General features: G+C 48.0%; 3 protein-coding genes across 3 annotated transcripts; 2 read left to right on the top strand and 1 right to left on the bottom strand.

Annotated features, from left to right (window-relative positions):
* Positions 1-56: 56 nt before the first annotated feature.
* Positions 57-720, top strand: MRPL51 (mitochondrial ribosomal protein L51). The gene is made up of 2 exons (XM_015873426.2): positions 57-322; positions 444-720. The coding sequence occupies exons 1-2, from the start codon at positions 88-90 to the stop codon at positions 638-640; spliced, it is 432 nt and encodes a 143-aa protein (XP_015728912.1). The 5' UTR covers positions 57-87; the 3' UTR covers positions 641-720.
* Positions 721-1509: 789 nt separating this feature from the next.
* VAMP1 (vesicle associated membrane protein 1) lies at positions 1510-6152 on the top strand. Its single transcript, XM_015873463.2, has 5 exons — positions 1510-1616; positions 2139-2268; positions 3047-3205; positions 3455-3506; positions 3906-6152. Coding segments are annotated over exons 1-5 (360 nt in total). The 5' UTR covers positions 1510-1614; the 3' UTR covers positions 3923-6152.
* Positions 6153-8812: 2660 nt separating this feature from the next.
* On the bottom strand, positions 8813-16977 carry SCNN1A (sodium channel epithelial 1 subunit alpha). Its single transcript, XM_015873451.2, has 13 exons — positions 16843-16977; positions 16296-16669; positions 15643-15898; positions 14653-14840; positions 13753-13853; positions 12933-13096; positions 12482-12580; positions 12195-12312; positions 11854-11932; positions 11499-11556; positions 11314-11369; positions 10727-10802; positions 8813-10516 (listed from the first exon to the last, which is right to left on the bottom strand). Exons 1-13 carry the CDS (start codon positions 16858-16860, stop codon positions 10190-10192), a joined length of 1914 nt encoding a protein of 637 aa, XP_015728937.1. The 5' UTR covers positions 16861-16977; the 3' UTR covers positions 8813-10189.
* Positions 16978-17181: the final 204 nt, after the last annotated feature.

Below are 17181 nucleotides of genomic sequence, written 5' to 3'. Positions count from 1 at the left end.
GCTGCCCTGCTGGGCCTCCACCAATCGCCGCTTCCCTTCCCTCAGCGACCGTTAGCGCGGCACCGCCCTCCTCCTTCCGCTTCCAAGATGGCGGCGCTGTTGCGCGGTGCTTTGCGCCGGGTGGCGGCCTTGCCTCAGGCGGTGCGGGGCGTCAGCGGTGTGGGGCAGCGCCCCGACGCCAGCCGCCCCCTGCCCATCACATCCCCCCTGGCCGGGCTGCCCCGCAATTTTCGCGTTAGGGAACCCCCGAAACCTAAGAAGGTGGATCGGTGGACGGAGAAACGGGCCTTGTTCGGGGTCTACGACTACGTGGGGATCCTGGGTGAGGAGCCCTGGGCGGGAGGGGACCGTGCCCGGAGGCAGCTACGAGCGAGCAGCCCCTCCTGGGGGTTATCGAGGCCTTTCCCTGGTTCTGCCTTCAATTTTGACCCTTTTATTCCCAGGCGGTTTCCAGATCCACCCCAAGCACCTCATCGTGGGGCCCAGGTGGCTGCGAGGCTGGCGGGGCAACGAGCTGCAGCGCTGCATCCGCAAGAAGAAGATGGTGGGAGATCGGATGTTCGTGGACGATTACCACAATCTCAATAAGAGGATCCGCTTCTTGTACAAGCGCTTTAACCGCACTGGAAAGCACCGCTAGGAGAGACCGGGGGGTCTGGAGTGGGGTTTTGCGGTGTCACGGTCGGAATAAAGCCATGTTTGTTGCGGCTTTGTTCCCAGTGCTGTCTGCAACCTTTGCTGTGTGTTTCTGGCCCAGCCCCAAGGTCCTGCTGCTGGAAATACAGCCGCCTTAGTCATGTCTGATGGACTTCTCACAGTGCCAGCCTGCATCTCTTAGCTATTAGCTGAGAGCCTTCAAGATTTGGGCCATCCTTGTAGCTTCCTTTCGGTCTTTATTAGCTCTAGGTTTCCATATCCTGCAGGCCAAAGGGATATTCATGCAGCACGGCCATATGACATCATGCAGAATGAGCTTTGAAGGGGGTGGGAGTTCATCTCACTCTTTTCCATTGCTCAGGGTGCTACTTTGGTATCAGCCAATCATTTGTTATATGCATCCATATATATGTGTGTGTATATATATATATATGTATATATGTAGTCATAACTACTTTATCCTAGTAAATAGCTTTATCTCAACCCACAAGTCTCACTCTGCTATTCCCGTGGTTCTGCCACACTGAGCTGCATTCTCGTCTAACCCTTGGGATCCCACAGCAGCTGCCCATAGCTGCAGCCCCTTCGGGCTGTTACCCAGAGCCTGATATCCCTCAGCTGGCAGCCAAGGCTCGGCCGCAGCCGCTGGCAGGTCCCCATGAGGTGTTAGTCCAGCAGCCCATTGCTGCATCGCACCCTCGCCTCAGCCCTACCCCTCTTGGGCGGGGAGTCCGGGAGCAGCGAGAGGCGGGACTTAGGGAAGCAGCTGATTGGCTGAGGAGGAGGAGGACGCGCTGCTGATTCGCCGCTCTGGACGAGACTGCCCTGTGACTACTTCTGATTGGCTGCCGGCCCTGTGGGCGGGGCCTCGGTCGCTATAAGTAGGGGAGGCGGCAGCCGGCGTGCGGCGGTTGTGTGAGCGCGGTGTGTGGAGCGTTGTTGCGGTGGTGACGCGGGATGTGAGTGTGTGTGGGGCGGGAAGCGGCGGTGCTCGGGGATGGGGCGGCCGTGAAGGGGAGCTGTGCGGGTTGGGGCGGCGGGCGGGCGGGCGAGCGAGCGCAGGGCCGGCGGCCTGACCAGTCAGCGGCACGGAGAGTGAGTGGCGCATTGCAGCAACCTTGGGCCGTGCTGTGCGCACTGCCGCCCCTACACCGGGGCGCTCCCGCTGCCCGCCCGCAGTGCACGGGGTCCGTCCCTTCATCGCAGCCTCCTCCCGGCTCCCTGCTGCTGGGCTCCGCTTCTATCGCTCCTCTTACGACGGCTGCGGCCGCATCCCGGTCACCTCCGTCCCCTTGTGGGGAGCTGGCAGGGCGCGGTGCCAGCACGGCCCGACCCGCAGGTTGCTTGCAGATATGGAGGCTGTGGGATGGGGGGGGGAGTTGTTGCCTGCTCTCACCTTCAGCTCAGGTAGCTCGGGCTGTGCTTGTCCTTTGGCAGCTCAGGGACTGATGTTTTCTCTCTGTCCTTGTGTGTTCCCGTAGGTCTGAACCGGCTCAGCAACCTGCTCCTGGGGCTCCAGAAGGGGGAGCCCCTGCCGGGGGACCCCCTGGGCCACCCCCCAATCTGAGCAGTAACCGACGGCTGCAGCAGACGCAGGCCCAGGTGGAGGAGGTCAGTAGTTGTGCTGCTTCCCTAGGGCTGAACGGGCACTTGTGCTGCTCTGCTGCAGTGATGCTCTTGATAAGCATATGTTGCTGAAGAGGTGGTTGCTTTTGGAATTCAGGTACTGGAGAGACACTGATAATGCAAGCATGATGTCTGATCTGTAAACGGGCAGGAGCTGAGATAAAAAAGCTTTATATTTAAAAGCTGCATAAGTTTGGTTGTGGCACCTAAGGAGCAGACCTGCTAAATTTTTCATGCTTCATATAACATGTCTCCCATAGAAATAAACCTCTATGGGATCCAGAACAACTCTTAATCCCTGCCAGGTGAGCAGTCAGAGTGCGGGTTTAATGTAAGATGTGAATCCTACTTGACTTCACAGAGTTGGAGGCTGCTGACATGCAGTAACTCCTTTATGCCTCATTGGGGCAGCAACACGTAGCTCTACGTTGGCTTTGCAGTTATGTTCCATTGAGCATGTGATGGTTGCTGTGGAGGGAGTTGCTGTAATCTTGGTGGACTTGAGAACTTTCAATAAGAAGTGAGAGTAGTGTGCTGCAAATGTAGTTTAATTATACTTGAGACGGAATGTGTTAGGTTCTTTCCCCATTTCCATGTAGGCAATAACCTGAAAGTTGGTTTTTAACCCTCATATTTATTCTTTGTTTCAGGCCTTTACTTGTTAGTAGTGTCTCAGCATTACTTTTTGGCTGTGTTACTGCTTTTACACTTTCAACCCTATTGAACAACTATGACTACTGCTATTGGTTATTTCCTTCTGCAGGTGGTTGATATAATGCGTGTAAATGTCGACAAGGTACTGGAACGAGACCAGAAGCTGTCAGAGCTTGACAACCGGGCAGATGCATTGCAAGCAGGTGCCTCGCAGTTTGAAACCAGTGCAGCCAAACTGAAGAGAAAGTATTGGTGGAAGAACTGTAAGGTGAGTTTCCTAGTGCTATGATTTCTTTCATTAGAGGGGAATTTGATTAGCTTTGTTCAGGGCTTTCTGTGAATAGTTGGGACATAACTACTACAGCAATTTCAAATGTTTAGGATTATTTCACTGTGGAAAGTCTTTGAGGCCTCAGCTTCCTGCTTTCAGCATCTGCCTCATGTTCCCTGGTTGCCATGGAAGCTGTGAACTTGCAATCTGTTCTGAGTATTACTATCTGACCATCTCTCTTTCTAGATGATGATCATGATGGGAGTGATTTGTGCCATTGTGGTGGTGGTGATTGTAAGTAAGTACTGAAAAGCCCAGGATCACAGGTGAAGAAACCCTAACTCCAGAGTACTTAAAAACTTATGCTTTTTTGTTTATCATCTGGAGGGTCTTGTTTGCATAAGTGGTAATTTCTTTCCTTGGGAAAGGGAAGCAGTAGTGTTGGAACTTCCACAGTTACTGTGGAAATAGTATGTTTTACAGAGCAAGGAAAGGAAGCGGGGGTGGCTGTTAATGTAGAAATAAGATGTTTTCTTACCAGGTCAAATAAACCTGTAAATATGAGGGATAGATACCTTGAAGTGGGTGGGTTTACAAGTCCCCTTCCTGGTGGGGGATTTGGAGGTCTCTGTGGGACCTTTGGTGTAACTTGCCCTTCTGTTCTTTCCTTTTTTTTCCCTTCTTGCTTTGTGTCCAGTCTACTTTTTTACTTGAATGTAGCCCTTTCAGTCTGCAACCTGCTGTCCCCTATCACCTTGCCTGTCTCTTCTTGCCTCTGAGTCTTCCCTTCCCTTCCACCTAGCTTTTCCATTGATTACTTTATTGATTCTGATTTGTTGTCTTTTTTTAAGATTATGAAGTGCTCTACTGATCACGGGTTAGACTTCCCAACAGCTGCAGCTTAAAGAGAGGGTCATCTGAGCTGAGAGGAATAGGAAGCAGGGGAGGAGTGGGTAGCTATTATTCCTGCTCTTCTGTGGGGAATTTGTGGCTTATTTTGGGGTGTAAGTTTGTTTAGTTAGTGCCTGTGTGGACTCTAGCAAATAAAGAATGCCTTAATGTAGGTAGTGCCTTTAGGGATGCAGGACTTCATCATGTGAGTTTCTTGTGTTTTGCATAAAGAGTGGCAACATGATGTATGCTTTTAATTGATGAAATAAAGGCTAGTTTGTGCTGGTCAGTGACTATAATCCATCTGACTGAGCTCGACAGTCATCTAGATTTCACTAGTCATGCAGGGATGAGCACTCAAGGAAGTGATTTATTCTGCCTGTTATTCTAAGTTGACTTGCTCTTTGAATGTGGACACTTCAGCTGTAATAAAAAGGAGTCAATGTGATTACCTCAGTGAAGTGCACCAAATTTCATGTTGATTGGAAGGAGTTTTGTTGTTGTCTAAAGGGCCTGTGTGGGCATAAAATCTACTGCCGGAAGGAATAAATCACCAACAGCAAGGAGTTTGGTGTAAGTGCTTCAAATATTCCTTTCATCTATGCAGACACAAGCCAGGACCTTACAGCTTTCTACTGTCTTGTAGCTTTCTGGAAGATGTTGAGGCTAGTGGCAGAAAAGAGAATGAGAGTTGTGCTTTCCAGTGTTACCATGTTGAATGGCGAAGGAAGTCCACTACATAATAGGTGAAGGAAATTGGATGTACTCCACGTGAGACTGAGTCACATAGTTTAAGAATACCTGTTCTGCTTCTCCAACCACGAAAGCCCAAACTTTCAGCAGGAGTTAGAAAATATTGGAAACGATTACCTAGGAATTCAAAGGGAAATGCTGCTCTGGCATGGATATTGCAAAGTGACATTAGTTGCCCCAGTTTGGTAGCGTAGATCCCTAGATCAAACTCAAATCTTCCTACTCACTGTGAGTTTTCATGAGCTTAGATTTGGAGTGGTCTCTGCTGTAAATAAACTTACAGTGTGGAATGCCATGGATTTCTGTAAGCAATCTCCCATGCTTTTCTCTTTCAGAAAGAGCAAGAGCTGTGAATTGCTCAAACATGTTGTCAAACCAGGGGTTAAATGAGCTGTCCTGTTCCACAGTTTCTGCAGGTTTTTTGAGTGTATTTGTTTTTTTTATACAAGCTAAGCTGTAGCCCATAATCTGGACTGTAAAGAGGACGGCTCTTTAGCTGAGGAGGCTCTACCTCAGGCACAGAGACCTGTCTAGGCTTAGGAGGGTGTAGGAGAAAGCATCACTGGCGTTTTGTACTTCCAGGTGGAAGTATAAAATATGGGAGGAGCAGATGCATTTTGTTGCACTGAGGATGCTGGAGAAGCCCCTTTCCTCCTCACAGGTTGTCTGGGACGGGGCTAGGTTTTGCATGCTTACTTCCATGCCCCAGCATTTCATTTGCGCTGAGTTCATCTCCCTGCAATTCCATCCCTCTCCACCTTGGGTGAGGGCAGAGTTGAAGATCTGGAGTGAAGCAGCCCTCGTCCCCTGAGCACTTCCCTAATTCCCTGTGGAACTGAGATGTGATGGACGGTCAGAAGTGCATCTGCTGAAGAGGAGCCAGGGTCTGCTTTGTACTACTTACGGCTGTCATTCTAGGGGGTGGGCATACAAACTTGAGGCCCCCAGACCAGCAATTCACTTGAACTTTTCAAAACAAAGCCATTGGTGCCCCATTCCTCCTATTCCTCTGGGGGCTAAGGTCCCCTTAGGCTGTCTCTTTCATTTCTTTCTCTTGGATGTTGTATGTTGCTGTCTCTTCTGCTTCCTTTCCCTTCCTTTGTGTCTCTATGCATGGGCAAAAAATTTATCAAGGCCCTCTGAGTAAGAGCAAGGGACTCTGCCGTATGCAGCATTACAGCCAATTACGCACGTGCAATTTATTTCCTTCCTCTATAAACACAACTGTAATCTCTGGCATGTTGTAGTAATCAGCTCATGTATTTTAAACAGTCTCAAAGAAACACAATTCATCACCTTACTGAGTCTGTCTGGTCTGTTAGTGGGTGGGGAAGGGCTGGGATCACAGACTGCTTTTAAGAAACACATTGTTTTTATTGTCACTTCAGTACCATATACATAATGGAAGTTCTGTGTGTCAAAGCAACACGCTGTCTCTTTTTGCCATGGTGTTGGTTGCAGTGGTAGTGGAACTGTATGTGTGGCTGACTCCAGTGGCAAGTCTATAACAAGTCATGTGGACTAGAGGCCCCTCAAGCCAGTTCTACTTCCAGCCACCATGTCCAGCCACGGCGTAATGCATGGAGAGGCGATTTCCTGAATGGATGTGTTGCTGGTAGCTCTAACTCCTCAGTCTGTGTTGCCTTTGGGTTTCAACGACCTGCTTGCAGGTCCTTAAACTTGGAAAGTAATTTTTCACTGAGATTGGGATGTTTGTTTGGGGTGTATTCAGGATCTGAATGAAGATCTCCCAAAGCAGGATGATACAGCGTATATTGAAGCATGGCTGGAATTGAGGCAAGTACCCCCTTGTTTTGCTTCACTTGTACACCTGAAACTCATGAAGAACAGGTATCTCATTTTAAAGCAAGTTCTGTCCATTTATCTGCACTTGTGGTTACAATCCTGAGTTGGTAAACAATCCTCCCTGCAGCTTGTGGATCAAAACATTTTGATTGCAATCTTTGTCCAGGCTTAACTTTGTCACAGTTCTATCAGAACAATGTATGTGCATTGGTGGAACTGAAGCAGTACTGCTAGGCTGACTATTTCAACAATATCTTGGAAGAAGAGGGATTCTGGACTGGCCAGTGAGTTGAAGTAAGCACATACAGTCCAAATGTCAGTACAGATCAGGCCTGCACAACCATGCTATTAGTTCTGTCCTGTTGTTATTGTGGGCAGGAAGGATTTTATTCTCAAAACAGATGAAGTTTCCATTCCATCGATGACATAATCTTGAAGTCCCTAGCCAAACCTGGAGACTTGTGCCCACCCTCCAAAACTGCTCAGCTGTCCTTTCTTCAAACTTCCCTTTGTCCAGACATACAAATTTGTGTTGAAAAACTCCCAGCAACTCTTTCCTGCCTCAGATGTTGCTGTTTTATCCTTACCCCCGCCTTTCCTGTCACACATGTTCATTATTCCCTGGCTTATCACTCCAGATACTCTCCTCATTCAAGTCTCTTTGGGTGCTCTGAATGCTCCTGTAACTTTTAGCACCTGTGTATGGGACCCCTCTCATTTTGTTTTTGTCTTGCACCATCCCCACACCCTCATATTCTCAAACCCTTTTTGCTAGAGGGTTGAGCTGTTTTTCCTCTCCTTCTCATATCACTTTCAATTTCCCTGGTCCTGCTACACTCTTTCTTAGAGCTTTTCAAGTCCTCTTATTTGACTAAAGCCATCAAAATAGTGTCCTTAAATTTCTCAGACTCTATTCCTTCCATAGCATAACATCCAAATGCTTTTAACTCTCTCAGCTTGCAAATTTTTGCTGCTATCACAGTCTCACGTACGTTTGGGCCCTTCATACCTTGTCTCAGCTGGTTCTTCCACATCCCAAGAGCTCAAATCCTTCTTCTACTGCACCCTTCAGATACTTTTTCCTATTTCTGTGCCTTTCCTACGATGATGTGTGTCCCAGTCCAAAAAGGTCACTTCCCTTTCTTCAGTGCCCTATGACCAGCAGTTGTTCCTTGTGTTTTCCGTGTCTTCCGAGTAACTGCACTGTACTATTAATGTAACTGGCTATTGACTTTATTATCTGTAGAAATTCACAACACTGAAAGTAGAAGCCTTTCCCCCTTGTTGTCTAGTGAATATCTCAGTATGCATATGCATGCATTCTTCCCTTTTCTGCAGTCATTCCAGCACTACTGGACTCGCCTCTCATCACCCAGACCAAATCCACTGTGTCTGTTGAGCTGATAATTTATGGCATCATCTGCTTACAGCAAACGTAGGGATTTTCTTGTGAGGATCACCTGATCTCTCACACAATGGCAGTTTTTACACTAATCCTTTAGCCAGGTACAGGTAATCCAGTTGCCGACCTGTATAGCAACTTCATGTTTGTACAGGCCTTTATTTCTGGGTTTACTGCTATTACTTAGAGATCATCAGTCAATGCTGATGTTTTAAATTTCACCACTTCTGCAGAAGAGATAACGTGGTTCAAGCTTCCTCTAGGGAATTAGCACTTTCTTCTGTAGCTATATCTGGAGAGACTTTAGATACTTTTCAAGTAGCTATTGTCTCTGATTATTTAATTACTAACTGATGCATGATGCAATGGGTTGCATTGATGTTGTGGTTGTCACAAGGTACTGTATCATATGAGGACTCATGTGAGGTCCAGCTCTTAACTTTGCTTCTTAGCCAGCGTGTTTTTCCAGCAAATAAAAGTTCCTATGTTGAGACAACTTTAGGGTGAGTGTCTTAGTGTTCTTCTGTTAAACACCTGTAGAAGTCTATTGTTTTTTTAAACAATGGAGGCTTCTCAGTACCTATGCCTCTATGAGCCCATGGTTGCAGGGCTCTCTCTCCTGCCAGTCTGAAGAACAAGGATGCCAATGTGCTAATGCCCTTTCACCTCCCTTTGCCAATTGCTCACTTCAATCCCCAGTAGAAAAACAGCATTTCTTCCCTTAAACAGAAAAGATCAGCACAGCACTGGGATAAAGTTTGAAAAACTAAGGTTTAAGTTTAGTGTTTGTGCCCCTGAGGGGCATCACTCTGCTAGGAAGTGGAAAGTGCAGTTAGGTAATCGAGGCAACAGTAGTACAACAAGCATGTGCAACACATCAAAGGGGAGAATTAGGCAATAATACACACTTGTAAAATTCTGTGGGTTTCCAAGCATGGGGCACCTACCTTAAATGTTTAAAGTATTTTAAGTTTTTCTTTGTTGATTGTCTAGTTTCAGAATTCAAAAGCGGAGGCAGTTTGCAGTATCATTATGTACGCGGATCTGTCTAAACTATATGCTTTAATTCTGCATCTAGTGAAGTGGATATTCCTGTCCGTTAAAGGACATTACCCTTGCTCTCTTTGACATCATGCAAAGTGCTGTGTAAACACCGCTGCCAGCAGATGCAGCAGACTTTTTTTTTGTTTAAAGGAAAAAAGACAAGCTTTCTGCATGAGATAAGGTGTATGCTGTTTTGCTGAGATCCCCAAATTGCTCTTTAAACTGGGAGAGGGTCCTCCTCTAGAGGTAACTGCCTATTATCTTTTGATTAGGCCAAAGCTTTCCCTGAAAGCATCTGAGATTAAAGCCTGCAGCAGTTCTGTTTTATGATCCTTAGTAGAGTAAGAGGGCCCACTTTGGGCCCAGTTCAGTTCATCCTGAACTCTGGCAAATGGCTGAATGTATTTATGGTGTATCACAAGGAAGGAGACTGTTATGTAGCAAAGCTCTACCAATGTGCCATGGGCTGCTTTTTGTCCTGGTCTAAGAACAGCTACAAACTTCAGCCACCTCTCTTGACTATTGTGAATCACGTGGATTGAGATTGCCCACAGCTTCTCTTCTGGGAGAAGAGAGGGTGTGCAGCTTGGTCTAGGGATCAGAGCTGGCTGTTAAGAAGTAGGGAAGAGTAACCAGTTTCCAACCTTAGGGAAAGTTTAAGGCTCAGCCTGGTGACTCACATCCCTGCTGAAACGCCATTTTGGTCCCTTGTCGTACTACTGAGAAGGCCAGTTACACCTGCCAAACCTCTTTAATTAACACGAGATGAGAACTGTAGCAGTATCTTTGTTGCAGAGGAAAAAAAAAAAAAAAAAGTGCACATGTGAAGACTATAAGGAAGCTGAGTTGACATTTCCCCTTGGCAAACACTGGATTGTCTCTCATCCCTGGTGATCCCAAGAGCAGTAGTGTTTTACAAGACTGAAGGATTCACATATGATAGTAAAAGCAATTAACCATAATACAGTCTTCTGCTATGATCGAGGCAGAGCATCCCAAAAAGAAAGAAAGGTAGGTCCCACAGAGAAAGCATACAGCTTCTGGTCCGACTGCCATCTAACTGAGTTGTGAAATCAATCTCTGCCTCACTCATGTCCCATCTCACCATCCTTGCTTGGCCCACACGGCTCCAGGCTGTTATAAGATGGCAGCGTGGTGACTACAGCCTCGACAGTGAAGCGGTGTGGAGAACCAAGTCCTGATGCCTCATCTTGGAAGGCAGCGTTATCGTGACTGTTTGGAGGGGGCTCTGGGGAGGAGTGCCAACGCTTGGAGCGGCACCAGCGGAAGACCAGGATGAAAGTGATGACAATGAAATCCAGAATAAGCTCTGCAAGCTCCATCACAGATAGGACAGAGGATCCAAACCAGAGACTCCACTGATTCCCAAGTTGGGACAAGAGAGTCACTACCTGCAAGAGAAGGAAACAGGCAGTGATGAGAGTGTTTGTTGGAGTCTTTTGCTTCTCTGCCTGCTCCCATTACTAGTACCATCATGACACTGGTGAGTTTTTCCCATATTTCACAGAAAGAGACTTGAGAGTCAGCAGTGCTGCTAGAATGAACACCTACCACACAGAGGGACATTGTGGTGTAACGGGTGGATGTGGTAAAGTACGTACTGTGAAGGCTGGTGACTCCCCATTGGTCTTGTAGTTCCATTCCTCAAAAAAGATATTCACTTTTGCAACTCCATTCCTGTTAATGAAAGATGGGTATGAGCAATGCTAAATCTGTAGTCCTCACATTTCTTCACTAAGCTTAGCTGTCTCCTCTGTCTCATTCCACTTCCTGTGCTCCTTACGCATATACCACCTAGAAGCTTTTCTCCACTTCCAGAGTTCCCTCAGTGTGTATGAAAATCTGAGGGACCAATTGTGCACTTCTGGGACTGCACTGTGAACTCCAGCATTTGTGTCATAATTTAGTATGTGCCAATTCCTACATCGCTCTCCCTTTTCACTGTTTCACTAGTCCTTTCTGTGACTGAACCATACAGCAGCAGCCTCTGGATTACTCTCTTCAGACTAGCAGCTAACCCTGTAGGAGTCTTCACTTGGATTCCCAGTCTTTGTTTAAGTCTCGGTTTCTTTGCTGATTCAAGCCCATTACCCGTGCCCCTGAGTCCAGTGATCTGACCACTCCATTCACCCTTTTTCCACCTGGACTACTTCTGGTTTTGATAAAACCCATGTAAATGGTTTCTCACCTCTTGGATGTTATGTTGTATTTGTTCTGTTGTGAAAGCATGTAAAAAACCCAATCCTGAAATGAAAGCACAATAAATTATGTTACATGACTGCCATCACCTCTTGTAGATTTGGTACCACTTGAGGGGGAAGATTAAACCAGGGTTCAGAGCAGTGCTGTGGAGCCAGGACACTACTCCCTTACCTCTGAGACAGCAGAAGGCCAGCGAGAGTATCCAGCTGAGAGCTGGTATTCTGTCATTCTGTAAGACAAGACCGTGTGTTAGCTGCTGAAGTGGTCAGAGCCGCTAGGCCAGGTGTCAGTCCCCAGGCACACCTGGAAACTCCCTCCCATGTTGAAGTTGTGCCCACTTCCCACTGAGCTTCTGCACAATCTTCAGGAGCCAACGCTGATGCTCCTCAGCCATTTTGTCATCCTGATGGGAGTAATATTGTATATGTTTGCACTTCAGCTAGTGGTTCAAGATTTTGCCCTGGTCACTGAATGCTTTCCAACATCCCTAGGAACAGAAAGTTCCTAATGTAACTTACAAACTTACTTGCAAGGTTTCCGACATTTGTGGAAGCAGCCCAGCACATCTGCTTTGAATTCAGCAAGGAGTTTGTAATAGCAGTAGCCTGAGCAGCAGAGAAAGTAAATCCAGATAAGCTCACAGTATCTATATGAAAAGAAAGTAATGTACAACAGCAGAGGGAATCCAGAGAGGTCCTTCCACAAACACATAGGGACTAACAAAAGTGTCTTTTGGCTGTGCTATATCAGAAAACCTAATTTAAAACAATTAGTTACTGGGACATGAGGTGGGCCAAACAGGTTCAGATGGGCATGAGGTTTTCTATGTAATACTTATCATATAAATCCTCTCCTGTAAGTACTCACCCCAAGCTACGTGCTTTGTGTAGTCACAATACTCTGCTCCATCAGGTAAGGGATAAAAGTAATAGGCACAGGAGCAGCGCTGTACCATGTTGAGCTGAAAGCAGGAACGAATGCAGACCTGGGAGCACATAATGTGAAAATGCTTGAACAGGAGAACCAAAGCTGTTATACCCCGTATCACATAATCCTATTAACCTTGCCCGTGGACGAGCACGTCTATTAGGGGACTGAAGCATTCCAGGAAAGCAGTATAAGCAGCTGGCACGGAACCAGTGATCACAAGTTACCTGTTCAGTGTAGCGAGATGAGTACAGGTTTTGCACTGGCACATCACTGCCATCCTCTGTACAGTCGCTGTAACTGCCCCCAAGACGCTCAGTCATCTCCTAGAACATAAAAGTCATTTCACAAAACAGCTAGCACTGTGTTGTCCCACCTCTACACTTATGTGCTACCTACTGCTTTCATCACTACCTGTTCCTTACGCTTACCTCTGGATGCCAGCTCCCCCTGCTTACCTCTGTTTCATTGTTCTCTTATGAACTGCAACCAAATGTTTCTCATCCTGTCTGGCAAACCACTGCTCTTCCTGAACCTCCACCCCTCACTCCAGATGATGAATCCCCTCCCTCTGACACCTTCACTCCATGACAACCCATCAGTATCTACCCACCAAGTTACACCTTTCACACTGAAGTCCCACATCCACAGCTCTTAACCCTGCTGCTGCTGCCTCACCTTCCTCATGCTGATGGAGGTCTCAATACCTGGACGCACATTGAAACCCCCATCATCCATGAAGGCTGGCTCATTCTGATCGTGGACCATGACCCTGGCTCCAGTTACCGTTGACAACAGAGGGATGAAATCATTCTGCTCGGTGCGCACCACCAGAGAGAGGCCTGAGGACATGAGAACAAGGGATGTCATGGGTGGCCATCATGTGGGGAAGGACAGAGAGCAGAATGGTTACATCTGGATCAATAAGAAGTAAAGGGAGACAAATGTTAACCAGAGCTGAACCTAAGCTGTGTGGAAATGGGAGCATGGCTAAAGGAAGACCAGAGAGAAGGCTGGAGGCTCCAAGAGAGGCCGGAGAAAACTGGATTACTTAATTGCTACTTAGAAAAGATCAATCTGGGAATGGAGAGAGATTTCATGGAGAGAATTGGAATTGAACAAAAGATTGAAGATTGGCCCTAGAGGGGCTTCAGGAAGGTTAGGAACATGCACAGATCAGCTGCTCAAAATGTTAAATGCCAAAGGAGGAGGTCAAGACTAAACTCTCTCAGGAGAGCAGCACTAGAGCTCAACAGAGACTTAAGGAGCAGACAGTGAAAGTCCAGAGGGAGCAGTGAACATAAGGATCAGGTACTGAAGGGAAAGAGTTCAGTAAGACAGCAGTGAAGGACAGCCATGTCCATGACACAGACACCTCCACATGGGTCAGAGCAGGGTTGGGATGAGACGGAGCAGAGCTGTAATCTACCACTGTAACTCCTCTGGTCTTACTGACACCCTCCATGGTGAAAACAGCTAAGCCAAAAGTGCCTCTCACCATTATTAATCCCAGGCAGAGAAGATGTCCACAGGCTGCTGCTGTTGTCATTGAAGGTGTAGCAGTTCCCATACAAGGGATGGTGGAAGTGGGTGTAATTCCTGTGATGGGAACAGAAATATTCACACAGGTGAGAAGGGCTGTGAGACCAAGAAAGACTTCCTGAAAGGAACAATTCTCTTCCACCTGCACAGAGAGGGGCTTAGAGCAGATGGGCAGTGTTTGTTATGTAAACTAACCTGAACAGGGAAAAGCAATTAAAATCTGCTGTAAAAAATGTCCTAGAGCTAGATAGGTTTTTATATGTTTTCTTGTACTGCTAGCATTTGTTTTTTTGTTGTGGTTTTTAGTTTGTTGTTTTGTTTTTTGGGTTTTTTTTTTGCAGTATCAGCAATTACTGTATTATCTTAATACTGACAAAGCTCTTAGCTGTCTGTACCCCTTGCCTTGCCAATGGGTTTAATTTCATTGCCTCTTTAGGGCTTCTAAACCATAATGGCAGGAGAGACGTGCAATGCTGTTTTTTCACTGTCTTTCTCCTCTCCTCTTCCTGTATGAAGCTGACATGTACGACTTCAGCACTGCATATCAGCTTCAGCATGCACACCAGCCTTCTATATTGTATGCTTGGGCTTTGTAGCAGTATAATGGTTTCATTTCTGTGGAACTCAGGGGAAGAAGAAGAGAAACCATCCTCTGAGGACACAGAAAGTCTGACCCTGCTGAGCACAACCCTCAGGAAAGACTTGAGATACCACTTGAGACAAGGGGACCTGAACAAAGAACAGCCCCACCCTGGGAAAGAAGTTCTCTAACGTGAGTTTCTTGAATCCCCCTTGAACCCAGGCACAAAATGCAGGTGTCAGTAGGAATAAACAGTGGGGTGTTTCTACCACTTACGCCTTGTCACATGTTGCTTCGTTGAAGCGGCAAGCGTAAATAAAATTCTCAAAGTCAGACTCGTCCAGGTCTTTCGCATCAGGCAGCTGTGCCAGGATATTGATGTAGTGAAAGCTGTACCATTCCCGCACCGCATCCACTCCTGACGAGTACGTTTGATGGAAACAATCCTCGTTGTTTTCACTGCACTGTGAGAATGAAAAAAGCAGCTGTATCAGGGAAGTCTTGTCCTAGAGGAGGTGGCTGTGCTCCCCAGCAGGGTATAGAGACAAAGCAGAGTGAGCAAAAATGCTCCATGGCACGCTGTGTTAAAAGAAAAAGGCAATCAGTAGCACAGGGGAAAGCAATCCCTCAGTGTAAGAGAGACACTAGGTCAACAGGCATGGGTGAGAGATAGCAAACTGCAGTGTGGTGTGCAGTGTGATCTACTGCATGTAAAACCTATGTGATATAAAACCAGAAGCATTAAATTCTAGCATGGGGAGCCCTCCCTTCAGGGTGTGTCCTGAGAAACTTGGTGACCCCATTGGAACTCCATTTAACTGGCAAATGATTCCCTTCAGTGCCTTTTAAAATGCAAATCCAGATACCCAAGGGCAAAGAAGATACTGCCCAGGAGCAAATATGGCCATGATCAAATTGTGCATGGCCCACAGCCATGCAATACCACCCCTATTCAACAATTACCGAGCAATACTATGGCTGTTAGTAAATGGCTCTGAAAGACTGATGTAGCCTTCAGGAAGGATGAGGTTTCCCTGTCTCACCTAGGAACAGACAGGCACTGACAGGGATAAGTCTTCCACACAAATAGGGACAGGACTTGGGGAGCAGTATATGTTGGAAAAAGGCTTCAACTCCATCTGTCATCAAGAAAAGCCAGCGACAAAAATCCCTCTGTATGAGGAAGGGCATGGCCACAAGGCTAACGAGACAGAAGTGGGTAGATGGGTCAGAGCGGGTAGCTCAGAACACAGCTTGGGATCTCACCAGAACAAAGCCAATTTTCCAGTCATTCTTGTCCACTGAGGGGCTGTTTTCTGGCAAGCTGACCAAGTTATCCCGCTTCTGCCTGCGCAGAGGATGGCGCTGGACATGATGGAGCAGGCTCCTGGAGGTGCGCCTTCGTGAGAACTGCGCTGACCCGTCACTTCGTGCCAGGGACATGTTATAGTCATAAAGGTCCAACAGTGTCTGATGGGTGATTTGGTCCAGTTCGTCCAGCTTCTTCCGAATGGCACTGTACCTATATGGTGGGAGAGAGGAGCCTGCAGGGTTAGGGCTGGATGCACATGAACAGTTCTGAGTAAGACGTGTGGCAGAGTTTAATGGGGTGATTCAGGACATTCCCACTGACTGCTGAAAATCCAGCCCCTTTGCTGGAGGCCACTGTTTCTTGTAGGAGATAAGGAACTGCAACTGTTTCTGCCCTGGGAAAGTTTTCAGAGCAGCCTACTAACACGCCACCAGGTAGAGCAGCTTAAACGAACACGGTTTACTGTGAATGCCTGTGACAGCAAAGAAGCTTCCCTTCCACCTGCCCTTCTACAAGTCAGTGACCAAGAAGAGAGCACGAATACATGCCTCTGTCCTATGCCCATGGAGGTCAAGGCAGCTGAAAGCACTAGGAGGCCATTTCTTACCTGTATGGGTTGAGCGTGCACAGCGTCACCGCAGGGAAAGTCAGCCTGTCCGAGTTGAGGTTGAGGTTGAGGTTGACAGGGTAGCTGAAGTACTCCCTGTAGAGGATTCCAAACTGCCAGTACATTAAGCCGAAGGTGAGAAAGAAGAGGACAGACCAGAAGGCCGTCTTCATCTTGTTCTTTTTAGAGCACACCAGGCGAATAGCTCCGTGGATGGTCGTGTTGCTACAGAAGAACTGGAACAGCTCCTGGTAGGAACCATAGAACTCGATGAGGCCCTCCTTCTCATCTTCCTTCTGCTGCTGCTCTGCTTCCTGCTTGCACTGCCCGGTCTTCTCCTCTGCTGGCATCTTCCCTTCCTTCACAGACCCACCCTGAAACACAGATTAAGAGTGAGGTGGGCTTCCCACAGGATCACAGCTCCGGATGGCCGGTGCTCCCCCCACCCTCCTCCCTCATCCCACCAGGGCCCGACAGGTGACTGACACCCCCCTCTTCCCACCCGATCCCTCAGCCCTCCCGCAGCCGCCGACCCCCCGGGACTGACGCGGGGCGCCGTGCCCATGGCGGGGCCGTCCCGCGCCGTCGGGGCGGGAGGCGACGGGCCGGGAGCGGGGCCCAGATCTCGCTTTCCCCAACGCTGCCGGCTCGCTCGCAGCTCCCCGGCTGGGCTGGGACTGGTTCCTTTCCAGTTGGAGCCAGCACCCCGCCCGGCTCCTGCCCTGCCAGCCTCTCCCCGCCCACCCCTCCTTCTCTTCCCCTTCCCCCCGGGCCGCTCCCGGCGAAGAAAAGCCTCTTTAAACTCTCAAGTGTCCGCGGCCAGGCGTGGGCAGCCGAAGTCCCGGGGTCTGCTCTGGGGGGGTCACCTTGGCGGCGCCGCGCCGTC

The sequence above is a fragment of the Coturnix japonica genome, chromosome 1, assembly GCF_001577835.2.
Source record: "Coturnix japonica isolate 7356 chromosome 1, Coturnix japonica 2.1, whole genome shotgun sequence".
In the NCBI taxonomy this organism is placed as follows: Eukaryota; Metazoa; Chordata; class Aves; order Galliformes; family Phasianidae; genus Coturnix; species Coturnix japonica.
Note: the sequence above shows the minus strand (reverse complement) of the source record. Positions and strands in the feature narration are given on the sequence as shown.